Source organism: Anabrus simplex, chromosome 1 (genome assembly GCF_040414725.1).
Source record: "Anabrus simplex isolate iqAnaSimp1 chromosome 1, ASM4041472v1, whole genome shotgun sequence".
Lineage (NCBI taxonomy): Eukaryota > Metazoa > Arthropoda > Insecta > Orthoptera > Tettigoniidae > Anabrus > Anabrus simplex.
In genome coordinates, this window is record NC_090265.1 from 880553760 (window position 1) to 880575167 (window position 21408).

Below are 21408 nucleotides of genomic sequence, written 5' to 3' on the forward strand. Positions count from 1 at the left end.
ATGCACAAAAGTATCAAATTCTATTTTTTATACACCCACCAGTAGCGTTAGCTCATTACCAGACAAAACTTCGTCCCCATAATCATAATTAGAGGCAGCCTCTTCTCGTAAGACACCAGTTTTGCAGGAACAGTTGCTGATTGTGGAGGATGACACCTGCTTCCAGGCAGCCGAAAAAAAGTTCGTGGCTTGTAGCAAATTAATGGAGAGAGGTTCATTTCCTGCATCACTCAGTGTTATTAAATGTTGAACCAGCATTTTTCTATAATGCACTTTGAAATTTGCAATGATGCCCAAATCAAGCGGTTGTAGAACATTGGTACAGTTAGGAGGGAAAAATTCCATTCGGACATTCTCCAGAACGATTTGAGGTGGATGTACTGCACATCGATCCATAAGATGAAGGATCTTCTTCTGTTTCTTTTTCATTTTAATGTCCAGTTTTTTCAACCACTGTTCCATTGGATTCAACTTCCTTATGTTTTGTTTTCGCACCCTTAAAACACCTCGGATTCTTCGATTTTCTTATCACAAGTGGAGGAAGTTTGAAATATCCACCTGCATTGGTGGCGAGTACAGTTACACAAATTTTACTTTTCTTCCCTCCATGGCATGAGTCACCTTTTTCAGCTAATGTCTTATTAGGAAGGAGATTGTAGAATAGGCCGGTCTCATCACAGTTGTAGATGTTTGGAGGCTGATAATCGCTTACGATACCCGGCAGAACCTCCTCTTTCCAGTGTTGCACCGTGACGTCTGCAGATTTTGAGTCACCGCAAATTGTTCTCCCTGTAATTCCATGATGATATTTAAATCCTTGCAACCATCCCGATGAAGCCTTGAAAGCAGCAGTGATACTCATCATTTTAGCTAAATCTATTGCCTTTGCCTTCAGCATGTCTGCACTAATTGGTAGAGCTGCAGCCTGCTTTTGCTGGAACCATGTGAAAAGTGCTGTCTTCAAATCTACGTACCATCCTTCTTGCTGACGGCTGCATTTGCTGATTTTGAACCCAGTTTTAAGAACTCATCCAAAATAGCATTTCTTTTATTGATGACTGTACATAGCGCGGTATAAGCAATGCCTAAGTCTGAAGCGATTTCAGTTTTTGTTTTGTGTGGATTAGCGTCCACTTCTCGTATAACTTTTCCCTTTTCTGTTCTCCATGGCTAATCAAAAGCAACTGAATGACAAAACTACTGTTCAACAGTAAACACCAGATACCGGCATCATGGACATTTTATTCTCCGTTGTTCCCACGAAAGAAATTCTCATATTCAAACAAATTTACTGTATTTTCTTTTGTTTACGCACCGAAACCGCCCATTTTGCTTACAATGTACCTTAATCTTTGGCGGCGTGTTAAAAACGACGAAGGTAGAGGAAGAGCAAAGGGGGCTCATCTTTGTTAAGCCGCCAGTAAGTAAGGGTCAACAATGTCTCTCGGCGAAACTCTCTGTTTCAGCACCAAAACCCGATCGCTCTATTTCCGCCTACGCCGACAAAGAGGAAACTTCGTAAATACAGTAGTTTCTTTTTAAAAACACACATTCTCATTACAATTACGCAAAACTCAGTTATATTTCACTGGCACTTAATACGTATAACAGCGAATTACGTATAAACGGATTACGTATAAATAAGATTTAATTAACACACTTTTAAATTATATTTTGCCGGGACCTAAAGGAAATTACGTACAAATACGAATTACGTAGAACAGAGTTACGTATAAAGCAGGTTTAACTGTATTCAAAAAAACAGTTTATCTGAATAAAATACCAACAGATTTAGGAAATCATACTCTTTGTATATTTACAGATTAGCTACTCACATCTGTGCACACTAAAGAAAATAATAATGACTGGATGTTGCCATCGACGGATACATTGAGGAAGAAATCATCATCATCATATACATGATTTTTACATTGTCTCAAAATATCCTGAGATGGATTATATTTTTGTTTTCAGGGGGAGAAGCAGCAGACTGCAACAAATGTTTGCCAGTGAGGGAGTATTTTCTCATTTTTTCGGCTCGACGTAATCTACCTAAATTAATAACCTTGGTTCCTAGTCAACCAGCATTTGACTTCTCCCATGCGCTACGCTTTGCATTCATGACTTGCATCATCATGGGACATCGCTTGCTACTCTATATTGATCAGCCATTCCTTAACGCTGAAGATTATGAAGCTGTAAGTAAAATTATTTCCTAATAAGTAAGCATATAGATCCTAAGGAAATAGAGTTAGAATTTTTAAATTTTTTATTAGGAATTTTCTATAATACAATAGCTACAACACATAGGCCTGAACTTTACTCCTACACAATTCCCTATTTTCTGCATCATCCTCATTTAAACCTCTGTAGTAGTAGTAGTAGTACAGAGTCTTTTTTTTAGCTTTGGTCGTAGCACCTCTCAGAGTACAGCACAGCTGGCGCAGTGACACTCTGCCGCTAACCAGTATAACGTGTGTCTTTCCTCCCCACTATATCACAGCAATTCCCATTTATAGAAAGCTATTTCTAGTGAAACTATTTGAGTTTAAAATGTTGTCCCACAGCTGTCAAACATGCTGGACACCTTGTAAACAGGTTTGCAGACACTCGGTGAATCTCAGCCCGTGTGATGTTCAAAATAACTTGTGCAATATTCTTTTGTAGTTTTTATCTTGTGTGAGGGTTGTTCACATACACTTTTACCTTCAGCTTATCACAGGGATTTAAATCGGGAGATTTAGCGGGATACTTAACCACATGTGTTCTTCGAAAACTTCTCGTATTATCACCATAGGCCGATCAGCAGTGTGTGGCGTTGCATTATCTTGCATGAAGTAACCTTTACTCCTTTCTTGAAAGAATGGCCTGAGAATTAGGTCTATATATCGGTCAGCATTTATTGTTTCATGGAAAAATATAGGCCCTATAATTCTGCGAGCACTTATTGTACACCAAACTCCTATCTTTACATTGTGAAGTGGACAGACATGCAGCTGGTGGGGATTTTCTGAACTCCAGTAGTCATTGTTTTAACTATTTATGTAGCTACTTAAGTGTAGCCATGCCTAATCACTAAAAAATGAAAGTTCTGGGTCAATATATCCATTGTGAACTGACTGATGCTACCAATTACAATACTAAACCCTAGCGAAACTGTCAGGTCCTCTTTAAATGTTGGCAGCGGTGAGTTTGTACAGTTTGGCTTTTAACAGTTTTGTTGCTTTGTGGGTGGAAAATAATAACACATTAGCTTGTGCGGCGAGACGCGACAGGGTTTTTGTTGAGTTCTTTCCAAAAGACCTCCTATTTCGTCAAGCTTTTCGTCTATTAAAACAGTTTGTCTCCTGCATGTTTTCTTGTTAAGAATGGACCCAATGGTGCAGAACTTCTTCACTAAATTATATACCATATTCTTATGGAGAGGGAGGATGCCAGGAAATTTGCAAATAAATTAAAAGTGGAACTCTCTAACAGCAGAATGTATTGCATAACACAACACAATGAATACACAATGTTCTGCTGTACACATCACTCATTAAACACACGATAACTTTTGTATTCCTACAGAAACTACGGTGTTTTAAAGCTAACACATTGAACACACTATCAATACCATAGGTATTAAACTAAACTATTGCAATGAAGACATGGGACTTAATGCTTTAATCATTACTGCATTAGATCACATCAGCCGGACATGAAGCAATATATCTCTCGGCAAATGACACCCGGCCGTGCTATCGCCTTTCCGTGGAGCTCCCAAGACACTCTCACAGAGCCAAAAAATTACCCAGTAGTAGTAGTAGTTTCTCTCTATATATTTATGTATTCAGTATAACTAACATTTCTATACTTAGCCTGTTATTCCTACTATTTTATAATTAGGATGTCAAGTAAATAATTGTAGTGTAGTTATTTTATCAGTTAGTATATTGCTTATATTATTGTCATGAAATGTAGCATACAATATTTCCTTCCTCTGACAAATATACTACTATTCATAGAATTGTTTTATTTATGCTGATATTTTCATATTATTTCATTTCTCTGAAGAGATAAAGGAATGGTTGAAGGAGGCAGGTGCATGGACAGTAAGTGTGAATGCGAATTAAGGAAGATGAGGGAAGAGAGAGCAAGTTTGAGGGAGATAATTAAGCTTGTAACAGAGGACAAGAATCATGGTAGATATCCCTTATTCAATGCATGCATAGGGTATGGCAGAGGGAGGGGAAGGAAGGGGATATAGAAATCAGCTGAACTAATATTTTAAGGGGAAGGAAAATGAGGACTAGGGGTGTTTTTCAGGGAGTGAGCCCAGGAGAGGTATTGGTGAGGACTGATATGAGTCACAGCAAGTAAAAAAGCAAAGGGAAGATGGAGATCAGGGAAGTGTTACAGAGGAGGTGCAAAGCAAGAAGAAAATAAATGACAGAAAAGGGAAACATAGAGTAGAGGATAGAAAGAGAGTGGTGGAACAGGGTAGTGAGGCAGTAAGAGGGAGAGAAGGGAAGAGGAAGTATGTTCTGCAGGCATCAGGAAAGTTAAGTTAAGGGAGACAGGGAGAGGAGCGGGGGGTGGGGGGTGGGATCTAATTAAAAGTGGGTGGGGTTGAAGCTCTGGTCATGGGAAAATCAATTGTTAGGCATGTGGGAAAAGTATGTGGAGGAAAGGGGAGTAGAGTGTTATCCAGGAATTAGGTTAAGGCAGATGTTGAGGAAAACAGAAGGGGAGGAGGAGGATAAGGAAAAGGTGGTAATTTTCCATGTTGGTACCAACAACCAAGCAAGAATATGTATTAACATAGCAAGAGATCTGTGGGACGTGGTTACAGCAGCGTGGGAGAAGTTTAAGGAAGTGGAGATCGTTATCAATAGGAGTTAATTATGGCTGAGAAGTGGTATTATGGTTGCTGATATTTTCTCACAGAACTGGAGTGTTTATCATAGAAACAGATTAGGAACAATAAAACGGGGATTATTCGTACTAGTGAAAGAAGAATTTGTAAAATAAAAAAAGTTAAGGATGAGAAACATGGAATTTTAGGTGCAAGACTTATCTCTAAAGATAACAGATAACTTGTTTTTGGGGTGTACAGACCTGGCATTGTTGGCACTGATGCTGATGAGGAATTATTTGATACAGTAATCAGCTATGTGAGGAATGGCACAGAAAGGAATTCAGCTATCCTTCGTCTTAGTCTATAGTGTCTATTGTTTCTTAAAAGCTCCCCTACTTGTTAATTCATTCATTTAAATAAATTCCAAACTTTACTTTCTTGTAAGAACTGGTAACTAATTGGAATGCACTGTAGAACAATTTGGAAAAGTATAAATGTTAGAAAACCTTAAAATAATGGAATAAACATGAAAATGGCAGAAATGGAATAGTTGTATTCTTATTAGAAATAACATTTTCATATGCATTCTTCCATTCAGACATGTATATGAATACAACATTGACTAAATCTTCTTCTATATAGCAAGTAGGTTAATTACTGTCCCTAGCTTAGACACAGAAACAGTATTCTAATATGAATGATGTTTCAGATGTTCCATGGCATGGGAGATATGATTCTTGCCAATGGTGCAACTGTGGTTGATCTTTACTTCATGCTGAGTGGCCTTCTTCTAGGGTACACACTTCTGGAAACATTTAAGAAAGATGGCAAAGTTAATTTCCTCTTGGTCATTTTAAATTTCATTGTAAGGTAAGTATCTCTACTTTTTAGTTAATTTAAATAAATCCCCCAACTTTACTTTCATGAGGATTGAAAATATGTTTTAATTTAACAGAATATTATTGAATTCAACATTTTTGTTTGAAGTTATAAGGATTAATCTGTCACTCTAAATTGTAAAAGTCACTCATCTAAAGGGACTAGATTATTTAAATTTCTGAGAGATAAAACTAGGAGGGCAAAATTTGTGCAGAATTACCGACATGATAAATGGCAGCCAACAGAACGTTCACCAAGTGTCACCTCCGTAGCTTAACAGTTAGTGTTATTAGCTGCTGTCCCCAAAGGCATGGGTTTGATTCCTGACATTGCGAGAGATTTAAGAATGGCAGAAGGGCTGGGATGTGATATAAAATGGTACACGCAGCTCACCTCCATTGGGGGTGAAACTGAAAAGAGCTGCACCACCTCAGGACGACAACACAAGTTTTGTCCAGCTCCATGGCTAAATGGTTAGCATGCTAACCTTTGTTCCACCAGTCCCGGGTTCAATTCTTAGCCAGATTAGGGATCTTAACCTTCATTGTTTAATTCCAATGGCTCACAGGTGGGGTGTGTTTGCTATCCTCATCATTAGAATTCATCATCAGTAGGGCCTATCTTAATAGACAGGCAGAACACATATAAGACGTCAAATCAAAAGATCTGCACCAGGACTCTCCGGAGGCCACACTCCACTATGTGCATGCCGTAATGTGCATTAGTAGACTTTTGAAAGACATCATTAGTAATTCCATCTCTTTTGGAGGGAAAGTTATTGTTCTAGGTGGAGATTTTAGACTGGTTTTGCCTGTTGTTCTGCATGTTTCCAAACAAGCTGTTATTCATAACTGTATTAAATTTTCTCCTCTTTGGTCAGAATTTAAAATATTTCATCTGTTTAAAAATATGTGAGCAAGACCAGAAGAATTCAACTTTGCTGAATTTTTGCTGAAAATTGGTAATGGAGATTATCCTTCAGTGAATCATGAATTGCCAGAGCAATCTGTTATTGATTGATCATCCCCTATGATCGCGAAGCAGGCCATCGTCTATCGAAACTGCCTTTCTTGCCCCTATATTTGAATACTGTGATCAAATCAGAACATATATCAGTGTAAATAACTTAATTGCTGAAGAGCCGATCTGGTCGGCCGCTCCCCATCAGCTGGAAGAGGCCAGAGCTCCGCCTCCACTCTACTACTATAAATTGCTAGGCCGTTTTCTGTGGAAATACATGTATTTTAAAATTTGTGTATATCTGCAGGTGTATAGCAAATACTGGCCTGAAGTTTTCTACATATCGACTACGTAGAATAAAAAACTGGTTTAGAGTGATATAAAGAGACAAAAACGTTTTATTGTTGATTTATAGTTATCAATAACATTTATTTTTAGGAAGAGAAAAACATTTTCTCACTTTCTCTCTCAATATCTACTTTGAAAAAATAATTTACGATAAAAAAGAATATATGTAATTATGTATAATGTATTTCTAAATACAATTGTATAGAATAACTAATTTGAACGAGAAAAATAAAAGCATAAAAAATAAAAATTCCAACATATGTTACTGGTAAAAACAAGACAATTTTACTCATCGATAAAATTCGCGTATATGTATCGATGTTTGGCAAATACTGACAAGAAATTTTCTACATGCAGACAACACAGTATTAAAATAATTCTGAATTGTTAAATAAGTAAAAAACTAATAGGTGATATTATAGTTTTTGTTTTCAGAAAAAATATTTTCTTGTTTTCGGTTGAAGTATCTATTAGAAAAATAATTTTACAATACAACAGAATTTATGAAATTAAGAAATCTATGGTGCTAAAGCCCTGATTTGCTTTGGCCTACCAAGCGACTGTTGCTCAGTTCGGATATCTGCAGTTTACGAGACGAATCATGGTCAGTGAGACAGATCCTCTCAGTCATTATTCTTGGTTTTCCAGACCGGGGTCGCCCTCTGACCCTAAGATATCTCTAAATTGCAATCACTTAGGGTTACTTAGATTGAGTGAACCTCGAACCAATCCTCAAGACCAGGCGAAAATTCTTGACCTGGGCAAGAATCGAACCCATGACCTCCGGTTGAGAGGCAGGCACACTACACTAGGCCCGCGGAGACCGGCATTTACGTAATGATAGAGGAGTATATGTTACTATAAGGATTAGCAGAGAGTAAGTGAAAAGTAAATTGAAGTATGATATGGGCGGAGAATCAGACGGTGGGGCATGTTTAGGTCCAAGAAGTTCTTTGAAGGAGACAGGAGTTTGAGGAATGGTCGGGTTCATTGGGACAAATTTCCACCGAATTTTCTCCAGAGACATCATCATCATATTCGTTATCACTAGTTTCACCTACCACCATATTCAGAGTAGCTTTAGTGCCATTAGAAACAATTAAACGTCTCTTCTTTAGCTGCAGTGATTCCGCGGACGTGTCCGCTATAATTTTGTCACTACTCTCTGAACTAAATTTCCCATCGCTATCCGATAAATCATCCGCGTAAACTTCGCATCGTGCCAAATCCTGCATTAATTTATCGTCATCAATACCTGCTGAAAAAATATCATGTGAACAACTTGCCATTTTGCTGTCACAAATCCACTCACTGCAAGGTGCAATCTCTTACTGACCGGTTAGCAGTATTTGTAAACACAGGAAACGACTCTTATGAAAGATATAACACCCTCTTAGAACTGCCAAAGTAAGGTCGGGCACACAGTAACGTGTAGCCCCTTTACTACAGGTTGTAACAAAAGTATGCATGTCACTATAGGTTGCCTCAAAATTATAATTATCACAGAATTTTAAGCCGGCCGATGTAATCGGCTCTGGCAACTTCCGACTGGATTGTTAAAGGCCGACCAGATCGGCTCTCGCAATTTAAAGGGCAGGTGCTTGCACTACCACCGGGCACCAAGAGAGTTAAAAATGAAACTCTCCCATTTCCCATAGAGTTTCTCAACAGCTTACAATTAAGTGGTTTGCCTCCTCATGTCCTTAAATTGAAACCTGGAGTGATTGTAATGTTATTAAGAAAGATACTTCACAGGGGCTTCTAAATAGAACAAGATTAACTGTACGAAAAATTCATGACATTTATTTGGATTTCAAAATCATTACAGGCAGAGAGTTTTGATTTAACACCATCGACACTAATCTTCCATTTAATTTAAAAAAAGGCAGTTTCCTATTCCCCTTGCATTTAGTATGACGATTAACAAAGCTCAAGGGCAGACTTTATTTTTTTAAATTATTTTTTGCTAGTGGGTTTATGTCACATCGACACAGATAGGTCTTATGGCGATGATAGGATAGGAAAGGCCTAGGAGTTGGAAGGAAGCGGCTGTGACCTTAATTAAGGTACAGCCCCAGCATTTGCCTGTTGTGAAAATGGGAAACCACGGAAAACCATCTTCAGGGCTGCCGACAGCGGGATTCGAACCCACTATCTACCCGATGCAAGCTCACAGCTGCGTGCCTCTAACCGTACAGCCAACTCGCCCGGTAGGCAGACTTTAGACCATATTGGTGTGTATATACCCCAGCATGTATATAGCCATGGCCAGCTGTGCATGGGAATGTCTGGAGTTTGATCAGTTGACAGTTTGAAAGTACAAATAGTGTGAGAGAACCATATGACAATGAATATAGTGTTTAAGGAGGTACTCTAACAGCACTACATTTCAGAGACACTGGACCAAAATTTCTCTACAAATAGGTACTACACACTTCAGTCTATAAGTTAATTCCTGGAGTCTATATTTAGTCACTGTAGGCTAAAATACATGTAGCAAATGCTGTCACTTAATACTTTGCAAATGCCGGATAAATATACCTTTCCAAACCAGGGACCTTAGTGTTCCTTTGAATTTCAACGAGTTCAGCCTAGTTTTTAATCATTACAGTAGTTTATTTTCTTTAATAACAGTCTGTGTATATTAGTGTTCTACCTGTTTGTCTAATATTAACATATTTTGGTACTGATTATAAATTTAAGGAGCAAATTTATTTTGTTAGGTACATAAATGTTATTACTAGCAGTTCTAAATAATGTATAGTAAAAGACTGGTGGTAGTGACAATTATTGTTTAATCCCTCATTGGTGACTCTGTGTAATGTTGCACACTTGGTCGCTCTTAGCTATTACTATAATTGGATATTTTTATGTCTGTCATGTGATCATTTCTATTATCGTTACCCACTCCATCATTGTTTTGTATTGTTCCTCCTGTTTCCGATGCAGTAGGTTCTTGTAACCGTGGTAGAAAGCAAACTACCTACATTTACTTTTTATGCAAATCCTTTTAACAGGTACACAACAATATGCAAAAGTCAGATTGTGAGCTTCACTATTTTTTTGAAAATGTAAATTCGAATTTGTTGTGAACAAACTACTTGTTTATCAACCAACAATGTTCCATGGTCAGAAGAAAGTTAGATACGAAAGATGAAAGTGCCAGGCTAAGTTGAGAGTATCCAAGGGACCCGCAATGAATGTACTCTACCTCCCACCTGCAGGGATCAGTAAAAACGTGTTTATTACCCTGCCCTTATTCCCTACCATTATTAATGTTTGCTTGTTCATATTGACAGATTGATTGTTTAAACCATGAAAATAGATTAATGGATTTTAATGAACATGAAAAGTGAGATCATCAACTCTATAATTATAACAAATAATACAAAAGTTTGGACTTGCCAGAGATTGAGAGTAATGGGTAAAGACATGGAAGAGCCACGAAAAGTGTAAAGCCTCACAAACTTCAAACCTTCAACATTCTCAAAAAGAACAAGAGTTAACAAGGAAGGCTGGAGACTGGTATAAGCAATACAACATCCACTTGATCATTATGTACATCTCACAAATGGTGACCTTTGAAGGTACATTCAAATACATTAAATTGCATTAGGTTATTCGTTGGTGGAAAATTTCTTTACCATCTTAACCGTTGGCTGGCAGGGTAGTTCATAATCACTAGACTGTATGCCAAAAGACTGGGTTCAGTTCCAAACCTCTCCACAGTACTGATATACAGTGAGAAAATGAGAAAATATGACGCAGTTAATGTCATATTAACAACATGCATGAGATGAAGACATTTAGCCTTGAGTAGATCCCTTGGTGTTATTTGACAGGAGGAGGCTATGCACCGACACCAGGTTTTGCTCTCTCTCTTCCTTATTATCATAAAACAAACTACACAACACGTAATATGCAGTCATCACATAGGACATACAAACACATACTCTTACCTCTGTGGCAATGATCAAAAAGGTGCACACCAATAAATAAAGATGCACCCATCATCACAGACAACAGACTCGTATCCTCATATCCAAGGACCAGGGCATTAGAAGACACATAGATCAGGTCACTTTAAGACTACTGATGATTTATCATACAAGACAGATTTGTAGAAGAGGGAGCATATTTATATCACATATTCATTAGCCTTCAAACTGCCCACTGAGACAGCAATCCAGCTCAAATTGGTACTGGTCCGAAGACCAGGTAAATGGCTGGTTATTGATTCTTGGTGGTGACATCAGGGTCGAATAGGTGTCTGGCAAATACCAGGAAATAATTGAGTAAACATGTCTTCTTCATATGCAACCACCAAATATTGCCCCTCAGAGAACTGTTAAGGGCAAGTGTCTGGTGCTTTAAAACATCTTGGCTGAGGTAATGCTAACAGAGGAGTCCCTGCTCCTACAGGTTGTTATGAAGCACTTACAATGTAAGAATAGAACAGGCGGATCTTTAGATGATGAATTCAGCCTGTGTCAACTACTGGGTGGATTGAGAAGCTTGGTAGTTGCTGTTGTCGGTTCCAAGCCCAGGTAAAGGTGGGTAGGAATGAAGAAGGACATTCAGCCATAAAACCTCTTGCCATTTCAACTAATGAGTCTCAAAGGAATACAGTTAATATGATATGGAAATGAGGACTAGTGTGTAACACTTAAGCAACATGTAGCAATATCGCCTTACAGCTGTGGTAAATGGGCAAGGTCTAACACAGCAGCAATGACTATAGCTAAACTCTGTAACATAATGGTTAACGCTATCAGCTGCTATCCTCAGAGGCCTAGATTCCAGTTCCAATACTGTAAGAGATTTAAGAATGGAACAAATGTTAGTATATGGTTAAAGTGATACATGCAGCTCACTTCTATTGCAGGTGCTCCTGAAAAGAACTGCACACCATGGGACGAGGAGACAAGTTTACCTTATAATTCTTTTACTGTGCCTAAAGAAGCAATTCCAATTTATGGAAAGAATGATGAAGATAGGCACTCTGAATGTAGGCTGTATGACAGGAAGAGGAAGGAAAGTGGTCAGTATGATGATAGAGTCCTATTTGGACATTTTGTTTGTGCAGGAGACAAGGTGGAGAGGAAATAAGGCCAAGGAGCTGGGAGATTGCTAAAATTATTTTATAGTGGAGCAAATCAAGAAGGAAGAAATGGAGTTTGGATTGTACTACTCAGTAGAATGATGGATAAGGTAGTAGTGGTCAGCAGAATAAATTATAGGCTCCTGCACATGAAACTGTGTATGGGTGAACAACAACTAGTGGTTTTCAGTACATACAACCCACAAGCTGGTGTCACAAATGATGAGAAGGATCTGTTCTGGAGTGCAATAGATGAAGGCATGGAGGAGTTGGAGGGCTGTGAGAAAGTAATATTGTTGGTGGGGATTTGAATGACCACATAGGTCAACAAAATATAGACTTTGAAAGAGTGCATGGAGGTCATGGTATAAGAAATACACTGGTGGACAAACAAAATGGATCACTTTAATTTAAAAGCAAAAACTGTAGTTATTTATATTAAACCTTGCTTTTCTTTTTCATTCCTACAACATATTATTATAAAATGAAGTTAACCAGTGCTCTGCATACTTCAGACTGATTATTAACTTTTTTTAAAGTTTATCCAAAAAGTTCTTAGATGCTGTAATTTATGAAAATGTCATTACCTTAAATTAAAATTGCATTACACAGAGTAAACTTATGAACATACCACTGAAAGTTTTCTTGGCAACACTCTACACTTATCATGCCTTAGTATCACATGATACCACCTTTGGCGATGATTACGGCCTCCATCCTTCGCAGCATGCTAGCTCGAAGGTCCTGGATCGTTTCCGTTGGGGATGAGCACTCACTCTTCCAGTAGTATTGCGTATATTTTGTTGAGGGTGTCAAAGTTGCAATGCTGGACATTTCGGCCAAACATATCCCACAGGTGTTCTGTGGAACTGAGGTCTTGACTGCAAGCTGGTCAGTCGAGGTTTCGTATCCTGACATTGCGTAGATATTCCATCAGGCAGCAAGCATCATGGGGGCATTCATTATCGTGCATCAGGATGAGATTTTCACCAACTAAGGTTGCATAGGGGATTGCATGCTCTGATAACACCTCTACGATGTAATGGTGTGCACTCAGAGTACCTCCATCGTTGAGAAGAATTTCCGTCCAGGCCTCAAAGCTGATACTAGCTTATACCGTGATGGAGCCACCCCCAAATGGTGACCTCTTGGGTATGTTGCAAGGTGAATATCGCTCCCCACACCTTCTCCACACTCTCTCTACACCATTAGGTGACCAGAAACATAATCGTGACTCATCTGTGAACAGTACCATTGACCACTGCTCCACAGTCCAATTCTGATGTTGATGCGCAGACTGTAATCGAGCTGCTCTGTGCTGGGGGGTAGGCTGTGGACCAGTTGCAGGTCTTCTTGACATCAGATTAGCTTCTTGGGTGTCTTTGTCTGACAGTCCTCACCATCATAGTGACATTTCTTACTGCCTTGAGTTAATTTCAGGGCTGGACAGTGGTAGTTTGGCGTTCACTCAAGACTTGGAGACCAAAAACTTATCGACCATAGCAGATGTAGACCTCCAATGGCCTGCTCCAGGTTGTCTTTGGTAGATACCAAGTTCACAAAATCATCTTAGAACACACCGGACGCTTCGATATAATGCACCGATAGCATTAGTCACATAACGAATGCTGCGTCTATCATTCACCAAAGCCACTGCTCCTGCAACATCTTCTGGGCTAACAGGCATCTTAACTTGTCAAATCTGAAAGAAAAACTGAAGGAAAATCCATCAATACCTTCTGCCCCAATATCGTAAAACTTCAAAGGTGTTATTACTAGAAGATACAATAAAATTGAGTGTCTAGCACTTAGGGGTAAAAAGTGGCTCCTTAAGTTTATTTGATCTCTAAACATCAATTTCCTCTCCAAAACTGCTGAATACACATTATAAACTGCCTTAATGTAAAAATGAAGTTCATTAATGGAACAATTCTCTCTAATAATTGGTGTTTAACAATTAAGATTTTGTTTTAACAAAGTGATCCACTTGTTTTGTCTGCCAGTGTAGAAATCTAGAGGGAGTGAGAACTGTCGACTTTTGCAACGGCATTAGATCAAGCCATCATAAACTCCTGTTTTAGCGAAAGACAAGAACACCTGATAGCTCTGATAACTGCTTGCAGATTGACTGTATCTTAGTGAAACAAGTCCACTTGAAGGAAATCGCAAATTGAAAGGTCATCCCTAAGGCTAAAAGGGAGGCAAAGAACAGATGGAATCAATTGCAGAAAGAGACTGACAGAAAAATGTACCCAAAGAGAAAGCAAGAAGCAAAAAGTATAGTTGAATAAACAAAGGAGGCAGCTTATCATGAATTTTATGATGAACTAGAAACAAAGGAAGGCAAAAAATATCTACAAGATAGCAAAGTATATAAATAAGATAACTAAAGACATCTTCATATGAGAAAAATAAAAAAACTCAGAAGGATTTGTACCATATTACAGTAATACAAAGATGTAAAGATCAGATGGGAGAAGTACTTAGGAAGACTTGTAAATGAGGAAAATTATAGGAAGTACAGAGAAGTTGAAAGGTCAAATCAGGGTCTACCACAAAATATTAGTAGACTGGAAGTGAAGAGGGCTGTAAATAAGATGAAGAATGAAAAATCGGTTGGTTCGGATGGGATTCCTGTGGAAGTCTGAAAAATCCTAGTGAAAGAAGGAAGCAATCTGCTGTGGGTTCTTTTCATAAAAATTTACCAGCAGGAAGAAATACCTGATGGATAGGGAGACAGTATAATTGTTCATATATACAAGGGCAAAGAAGATGTGCAAGATTGCAAGAATTACAAAGGAATAAAGCTTATGTCACACACCATGAAGATTTGGGAAAGGATTATCGATGGGTGACTGCGAGAGAAGGTCTGTATTACAAAGGAGCTGTTCAGCTTTATGCCCGGTAGGACAACAATATATTCTATCTTTGGGCTGAGGCAACTGATGGAAATTTGGGAGAAACAACAGGAATTACATCTGACATTCACAGGAGTCAGAAGCTGTTTGAGAGAGTCCGATAGCATTGAGATAATGGTTGGACTGTATCAAGGATTAGCCCTAAGTCCTTTCCTTTTTAATTTTATCATGGAGGTGCTGACCGAAGAGATGAGAGAGGAAGCAACCTGGACCTTGGTATATGCAGATGACATTGTGCTGTGTAATAAATCAAGAGAAGAGCTAGCAAAGAAGGTGGAATGGTGGATGAAAGTTCTAGAAGAAAGAGGCATGAAGTCGACTTGAGGTAAAACTGAGTATCTATGTTATAAAGCAGAAGGACAAGTGCAAGCTCCAGTATTACAAGGTGATGACATCAAGTCAGTTACTGAGTTTCATTACTTCAGTCAGTCAATAAGCCACCACTGATCTGCAATTAGGGCAGTTTCCCAGTTTCCCTATCAGTTGTTTATCTAATCTTTTCTTAAATAATTTCAAAGTAGTTGAAATTTATCAAATAACTCCCTTGGTAAATCATTCCAAACCCTAATTCCTCTTCTTATAAACAAATGTTTGCCCCAATTTGTCCTCTTGTATTCCAACTTTATCTTCATACTGCAATATTTCCTACTTTAAAAAATACCACTCAAACTTATTTGTCAAGTAATGTCATTCCACACCATCTCTCCACTGACAGCTCAGAAGATACTGCTTAGTCAAGCAGCTTGTTTCCTTCCTTCTAAGTCTTCCTAGCTCAGAGTTTGCAACATTTTTATATCACTACTCTTTTTTTATTATTATTTATTTATTTTTTTTTCTTCAGAAATCACCCTGAACAAATTGTGCTGCTTTTCTTTGGATTTTTTCCAATTCTTGAATCAGGTAATTCTGATGAGGATCCCATACACAAAAACCATGCTCTAATTGTGGTCTTGCCAGTAACTTATGTGCCCTCTCATTTAAATCCTAATGACAACCCTTAAATACCCTCATAACCACAGGAAGAGATCTGTAACCTATACAGTATTTACAATCCCATTTATGTGATTACCCCAATGAAGATCTTACAGTGATCCTCATAAGGTACATTCACCCCATCAACACAGTAATTAAAACTGAGAGGTCTTTTCCTCTAGGTGAAAGTCACAACCTGACTTTTCATCCCATTTACCGTCCTTGTCTGCTGTCCATCTCACAACACTGTCAAGGTCTTTTTGCATTTGCTCACAATCTTGTAACTTATTTCTTACTCTGTACCAGAGGAACTCATGCTGGGCATTCCATCCCGTGGGCGCCTAGGGCTGTAAGTGGGCAGGTTGGCAGGCGTTGAGCATTTGCTATTGAAAGATAAGAATTTCATTATGGTCCGTATTGAACTGAGATCACAATTAAAATTATACCCATGTATACAAACCTCCAAATTATTCCCCATCATTGAAAATAACTTAACCCTGGAACGCCACACTCACAAAACACATACATAAATACCACAGTGGGGTCTCCTTAACCCAATCAAATTGTAGTCATTCATATCATATCCTTTGAATTTTAACATTTGTTCTTATTCTAGCTGTCTACTGTATAGTTAGAGGACACCAGTAAATGACTATTATGATCTTTAGTACTTATATATTTTAATTAATTAAATTATAATTACAATGAAAGCAGTTACAGCCTGAAAATTGCAGGGATAGATAAATACATAGTTTTGCTGGCACAATGGATAAATTTCATAATTTTTGGAGCATTTTTTGCAGTAAAGGTATTAAAAAGTTTTAAAACAGTCACTATAAATGAATAGCACTGATAGTTCACCTTAGTGAGAGGTTACAAAATGCTTCACAGGAGATGTTCGCAATTGCCATATACCATGGCATGGTGACTCTAGCAGAATGGTTTTGCACACTGTGAACAGACTGCATTGGTTTTTCTGTCATTCTGCTTTGGACAGATGGCACATCGAAGCTTCCTCTGAACATCACGTTGGATAGGCACTTGATTAATCACTTCAATGTTCAAAATTTGAGCAATTGTTTTCTTTATGTAGCTCTGTACTGCAGGGATACTGAGCCGATTGTGAAGGTGAGGCTCAATAAGTGACATCCCTAAGTCTTTCAAAAACTGTCTACAATTCTTCTTTCCTTGTTGCAATTCCAAATTGGCAAGATTAAAAAGAATAAAGAATTGACTCCACCAGAGTCTAAGATTCCGTACATGACATGAAGTGGCCACCACTTTGTTCTTCTACAGAGAGTATGTCTTACACAGTTGATCAAAGGTTTCAGTGCCACCTTTAGTTTCATTGTATGTGTGAATTATGACTGGTTTGTTTGAGGTTTCATTCACAGAGTTATCATGATGCATAGTTGATAATAAAATTACCAACTTGTTTTGCTTAGGTGAATACGACAAGTGTTTCCTCACGATCGAACGCAAATCTAGATGTTCCTGTAGGTTATTTGGTGAGAAAACTTGGTGGAATGTCTTTCTTATTTTTCCTTAGTGTTCCCACCATTGTAAGACTGTACTAATTGAGGAGCATGTCAGCAAGTGAAACTGATGCAAACCGGTTGTCGACCGTTGCATTCCTGTTAAAAAATAAGAAGGTTCAGTCAGTTTGCGAACACAGTAAGTATCCCCTTCAGGCTGGATACATTGCGACTTGAACCCGGTACCTCATCTTCAATGGTGTCACTTTTATACTCTGCACTGAACGCACTTTAGTGTTACTGTCCTTGAACACATTGTCAGATTCAAATTCTGAATCACCACCAATATCCTGCTCACTGTCACTATCTTGTAATCATTCCCTAATGTTACAATCCGATAGTCCTTCCTTGGAATTAATCATTTCAAACACTGTCCCTAGCACTAAGGAAACACATGTCAGTTTAACACATACTGTAGCAAGAATTGCAGCAGCATGGCACACACCAGGAAAAGACAGCCCTAAACACCACACTGGGGTTTCCGTGACCCTGCACTATATTTACTTATCTCCCACAGATGTCTGCTTTCGCTGACAGATCTGAATGATGCTATGAGAGTGTGAAAAGGTACTTACTCAATTTACAAATATTATGCAGTAGAATACAATTTCATATAAAATATTTATTTGATAATCTATTTCCCATAGGGTCACTGAGATCCCAGTGTGGTGTTCCAGGGTTAACTAAATTCAGTCATCTGAGTAAACTAGAAATTCAAGACTTTATCACTATTTTAAAATTGGTTGTCAACAATAACTTTTTCACCTTTGATAATACTATATATCAGCAGGATGGTTTAGCTATGAACTCGCCAGCCTCAGGCATCTTAGCTGAGATCTATCTTGATTTCTTGGAATACACAAAAATTGATAATATTAATAATTTGAATAATACCCTCTTTTGGACCAGGTATGTCGATGACACTTTAGTTATTATGAATGAAGAAATCACTAATGCAGCTTCTACCCTTCTTCTTCTTCTTCTTCTTCTTCTTCTTCTTCTTCTTCTTCTTCTTCTTCTTCTTCTTCTTCTTCTTAACAACATTGACCCTCAAATTTAACCTTGAATCTGAAAGTAACAAAACTATAAATTTCTTAGATTTAACCATTACCAGACATCCTTCTTCTTTATCCTGCAAAATTTTTAGAAAAGCAACTCAAACAGCAACCACCATTTGACAAGACTCATCGCATCCACAAGCACACAAATGTGCTACTTATAACAGCCTAGTCTTTTGTGCCTTTAATACTCCAACGTCTAAGAAAGACTTAAATAATGAATTGAACACCATCCATACTATCGCTAAATTTAACTGTTTTAACAACTCTTTTATAGACCGAATAATCAACAAATTCAAGCATCGTCCCAAGACCACATTAACAAAAGAAAAAATCAAAGACTCTGCATTTTCCACTTTTACCTTCAATAAAGACGTTTATAAAGTTACCAACATTTTTAAACAGCACAACGTAAAAATAGCTTTTAGAACCAATAACAGAAATGTAGATATCTTACACAACTCTAACTTGGTAAACAAATCTAATGTTTTTTTCAAAATCCCAAGTCTACAGATTCAAATGCAACAACTGCAGTTCTTTGTACGTTGGGCAAACCGAACGTAACTTTACCATCAGATATTCCAAACATGTCAACGCTTTAAAATACAACAGATTCTCTGCAGTAGGACAACATATACATGACTCTAAACATAACTTCACCAAAATAGAACAGGACATGCAAATACTTGAAATAATTAACAAGTGACATTTCTGTGAAACCTAATATTCTTTCCGATTTTTTCAGCCTAATTTTTAAAAATGTTAAATCTTTAAACTCGAACTTGATTTTTCACGCCTTGCATAGTTCCTACCCACGTCTTTTACCACCAATACCTCACCCACCTGCTCCACCTTAAATCTACTACTCCTCCCTTATTTCCTTCTTCCTTCCTTTGCTCTTTTCACTCTCCATCACACTTTCCGCTCTATTATTCATTTCCAAACTCATCCCACTATATATAATGCTATACAATACGTATTATATACTATATTTTTTACCCGCTTACTTCATTGCCCTTTAAAGTCTATCCCCACGTATTTTAGCTTCTATTAACATCTTAATTTCTTTCTTTTTCCACATTGAACTGGGAAATAAAATTTCACTTTTGGTTCAGATCAGTATGACCTTTGAATTTATTCTCTTTGCCACCTCAAGAACTGCCTGAGCACTCATCTTCAAGAAACCTTCGTTTGTCAATTGCGATTCTCAGTTGTTTGAATACTGCACTTTTTTACTTATTTCTCTTCACATTTGTTTTTTAATGTCAAAAGTTTTGATTACAAGACTAATCAACTGCATCTTCATACATCAAGCATACAATCACAATATTGATCCTCGAGTTATTTATTTTTCTTCTTCTCTTCAAGATTTTAAAAGCTCTTAAAACATAGTGCTACAGTCACATGCATTATACTGCTCAGCACAAACTTACGCCTGGCAACGATTACAAGATTGATCCTCGAGCTACTTATTCTTCTTCTCTCCAAGATTTAAAAACTTTTAAAAAACAGTGCTACATTCACATGTGCAATATTAAATAGAAGGAAGGATCCACCTTTTCAATACTCTGTTATTAATATTAATTAATATTGTATATTTCTCTATTCAATACGGAACAATCATGACATTTTTAACTTTAAAACATTCACATGTGTTATATTGCTCTACATGAACTTACGTCTGGTGATAAAATTATATCTTCTACATTACTGCATATTTATCTGTGCATTATTTATTTTTTTCTGTTTTTAAGTGATCGGCTGATGATGACCCAAAATTTGGGGTCGAAACCGGTACCGTTTATGATCAACTAGTGATGTAACCTTACATTACTAAGTTTACATGTATTGAAAAAGGTGGAACCATTACATAATTTTATTCATTTTAATTGTGAGCATTTGCTATTCAACCACAATGACGTTGTGGCTACATCACAGGCCGTAAAGGTAGGGTGAAGTTCTCCCAGTCACTCTTGATCACTGCGGCGATACCCGAGTTTGAAATGGAGGCAGAAAATACTGTAATGAAAGAAAGAGGGCAGAAATCCACATCATTTTCAATTTACGTTGTAAGAAATAAGTTATTTATGTTTATTGCAATTTATGTATTGGGCCGATGACCTTCGATGTTAGGCCCCTTAAAACAACAAGCAAGCAAGCAAGCATCAATTTATGTATTTTGACCGGATACAATAAAGAGTTAGGCCCAAAACCTTAAATATTTTTATAATGTATTTAATGAATTACAATTTTCACTATTACATTTTAAGAGGTGCTTTAGAAACAGTTTTAATATAACACAGAGTTAACCCGCCGCCAGTCGAGGGATGAGCGCAGCACTCACTATCAAAATAATTTTGCTGTAGAAGCCTGGAAGCCATAGATAGTGGCATGTAACTATGAGTAGCTGTTCATTGGAATGTCAGGAGTGAGGGGAATCAGTCAGATCACAACTGTGTCACCCTCAGTGAGTTCAGTGCTACTGAATTGTGCACTACTATGTACCAGCGAGAGGAGCGTTCACCCTAGACCATCCCTGTTATATATTTTTACTGATTTTGATTGATTGTCGATTTTCATATTTTGTGTTTGGTTGGACAATTTTTTTAATTCTTACGATTAATTACCCAGTTTTAATTACTGTTTAAAATTTTTATATTATGAGTATTGAAAGTCAAAAGGCTGAATAGCTTGAAGAGGAACTGGATCATGCCTGCAATATGTTTCAGGAAGGTAACAGTTCTTTTGATGATTCTGAGATAGATGAGGTTGTAAATAATGACCACAACAGCGAAAG

The 21408-nt window shown here is 37.6% G+C and overlaps 1 protein-coding gene across 1 annotated transcript in view; it reads left to right on the plus strand.

Annotated features, from left to right (window-relative positions):
* The window catches only part of LOC136857387 (nose resistant to fluoxetine protein 6), a 276314-nt gene that overhangs the window by 198433 nt on the left and 56473 nt on the right, over window positions 1-21408 (plus strand). Inside the window, exons 5-6 of the mRNA XM_068225046.1 lie at window positions 1975-2198; window positions 5550-5710. Coding sequence (XP_068081147.1) covers window positions 1975-2198; window positions 5550-5710 — 385 coding nt within the window. The remainder of the gene's footprint in view (window positions 1-1974; window positions 2199-5549; window positions 5711-21408) is intronic.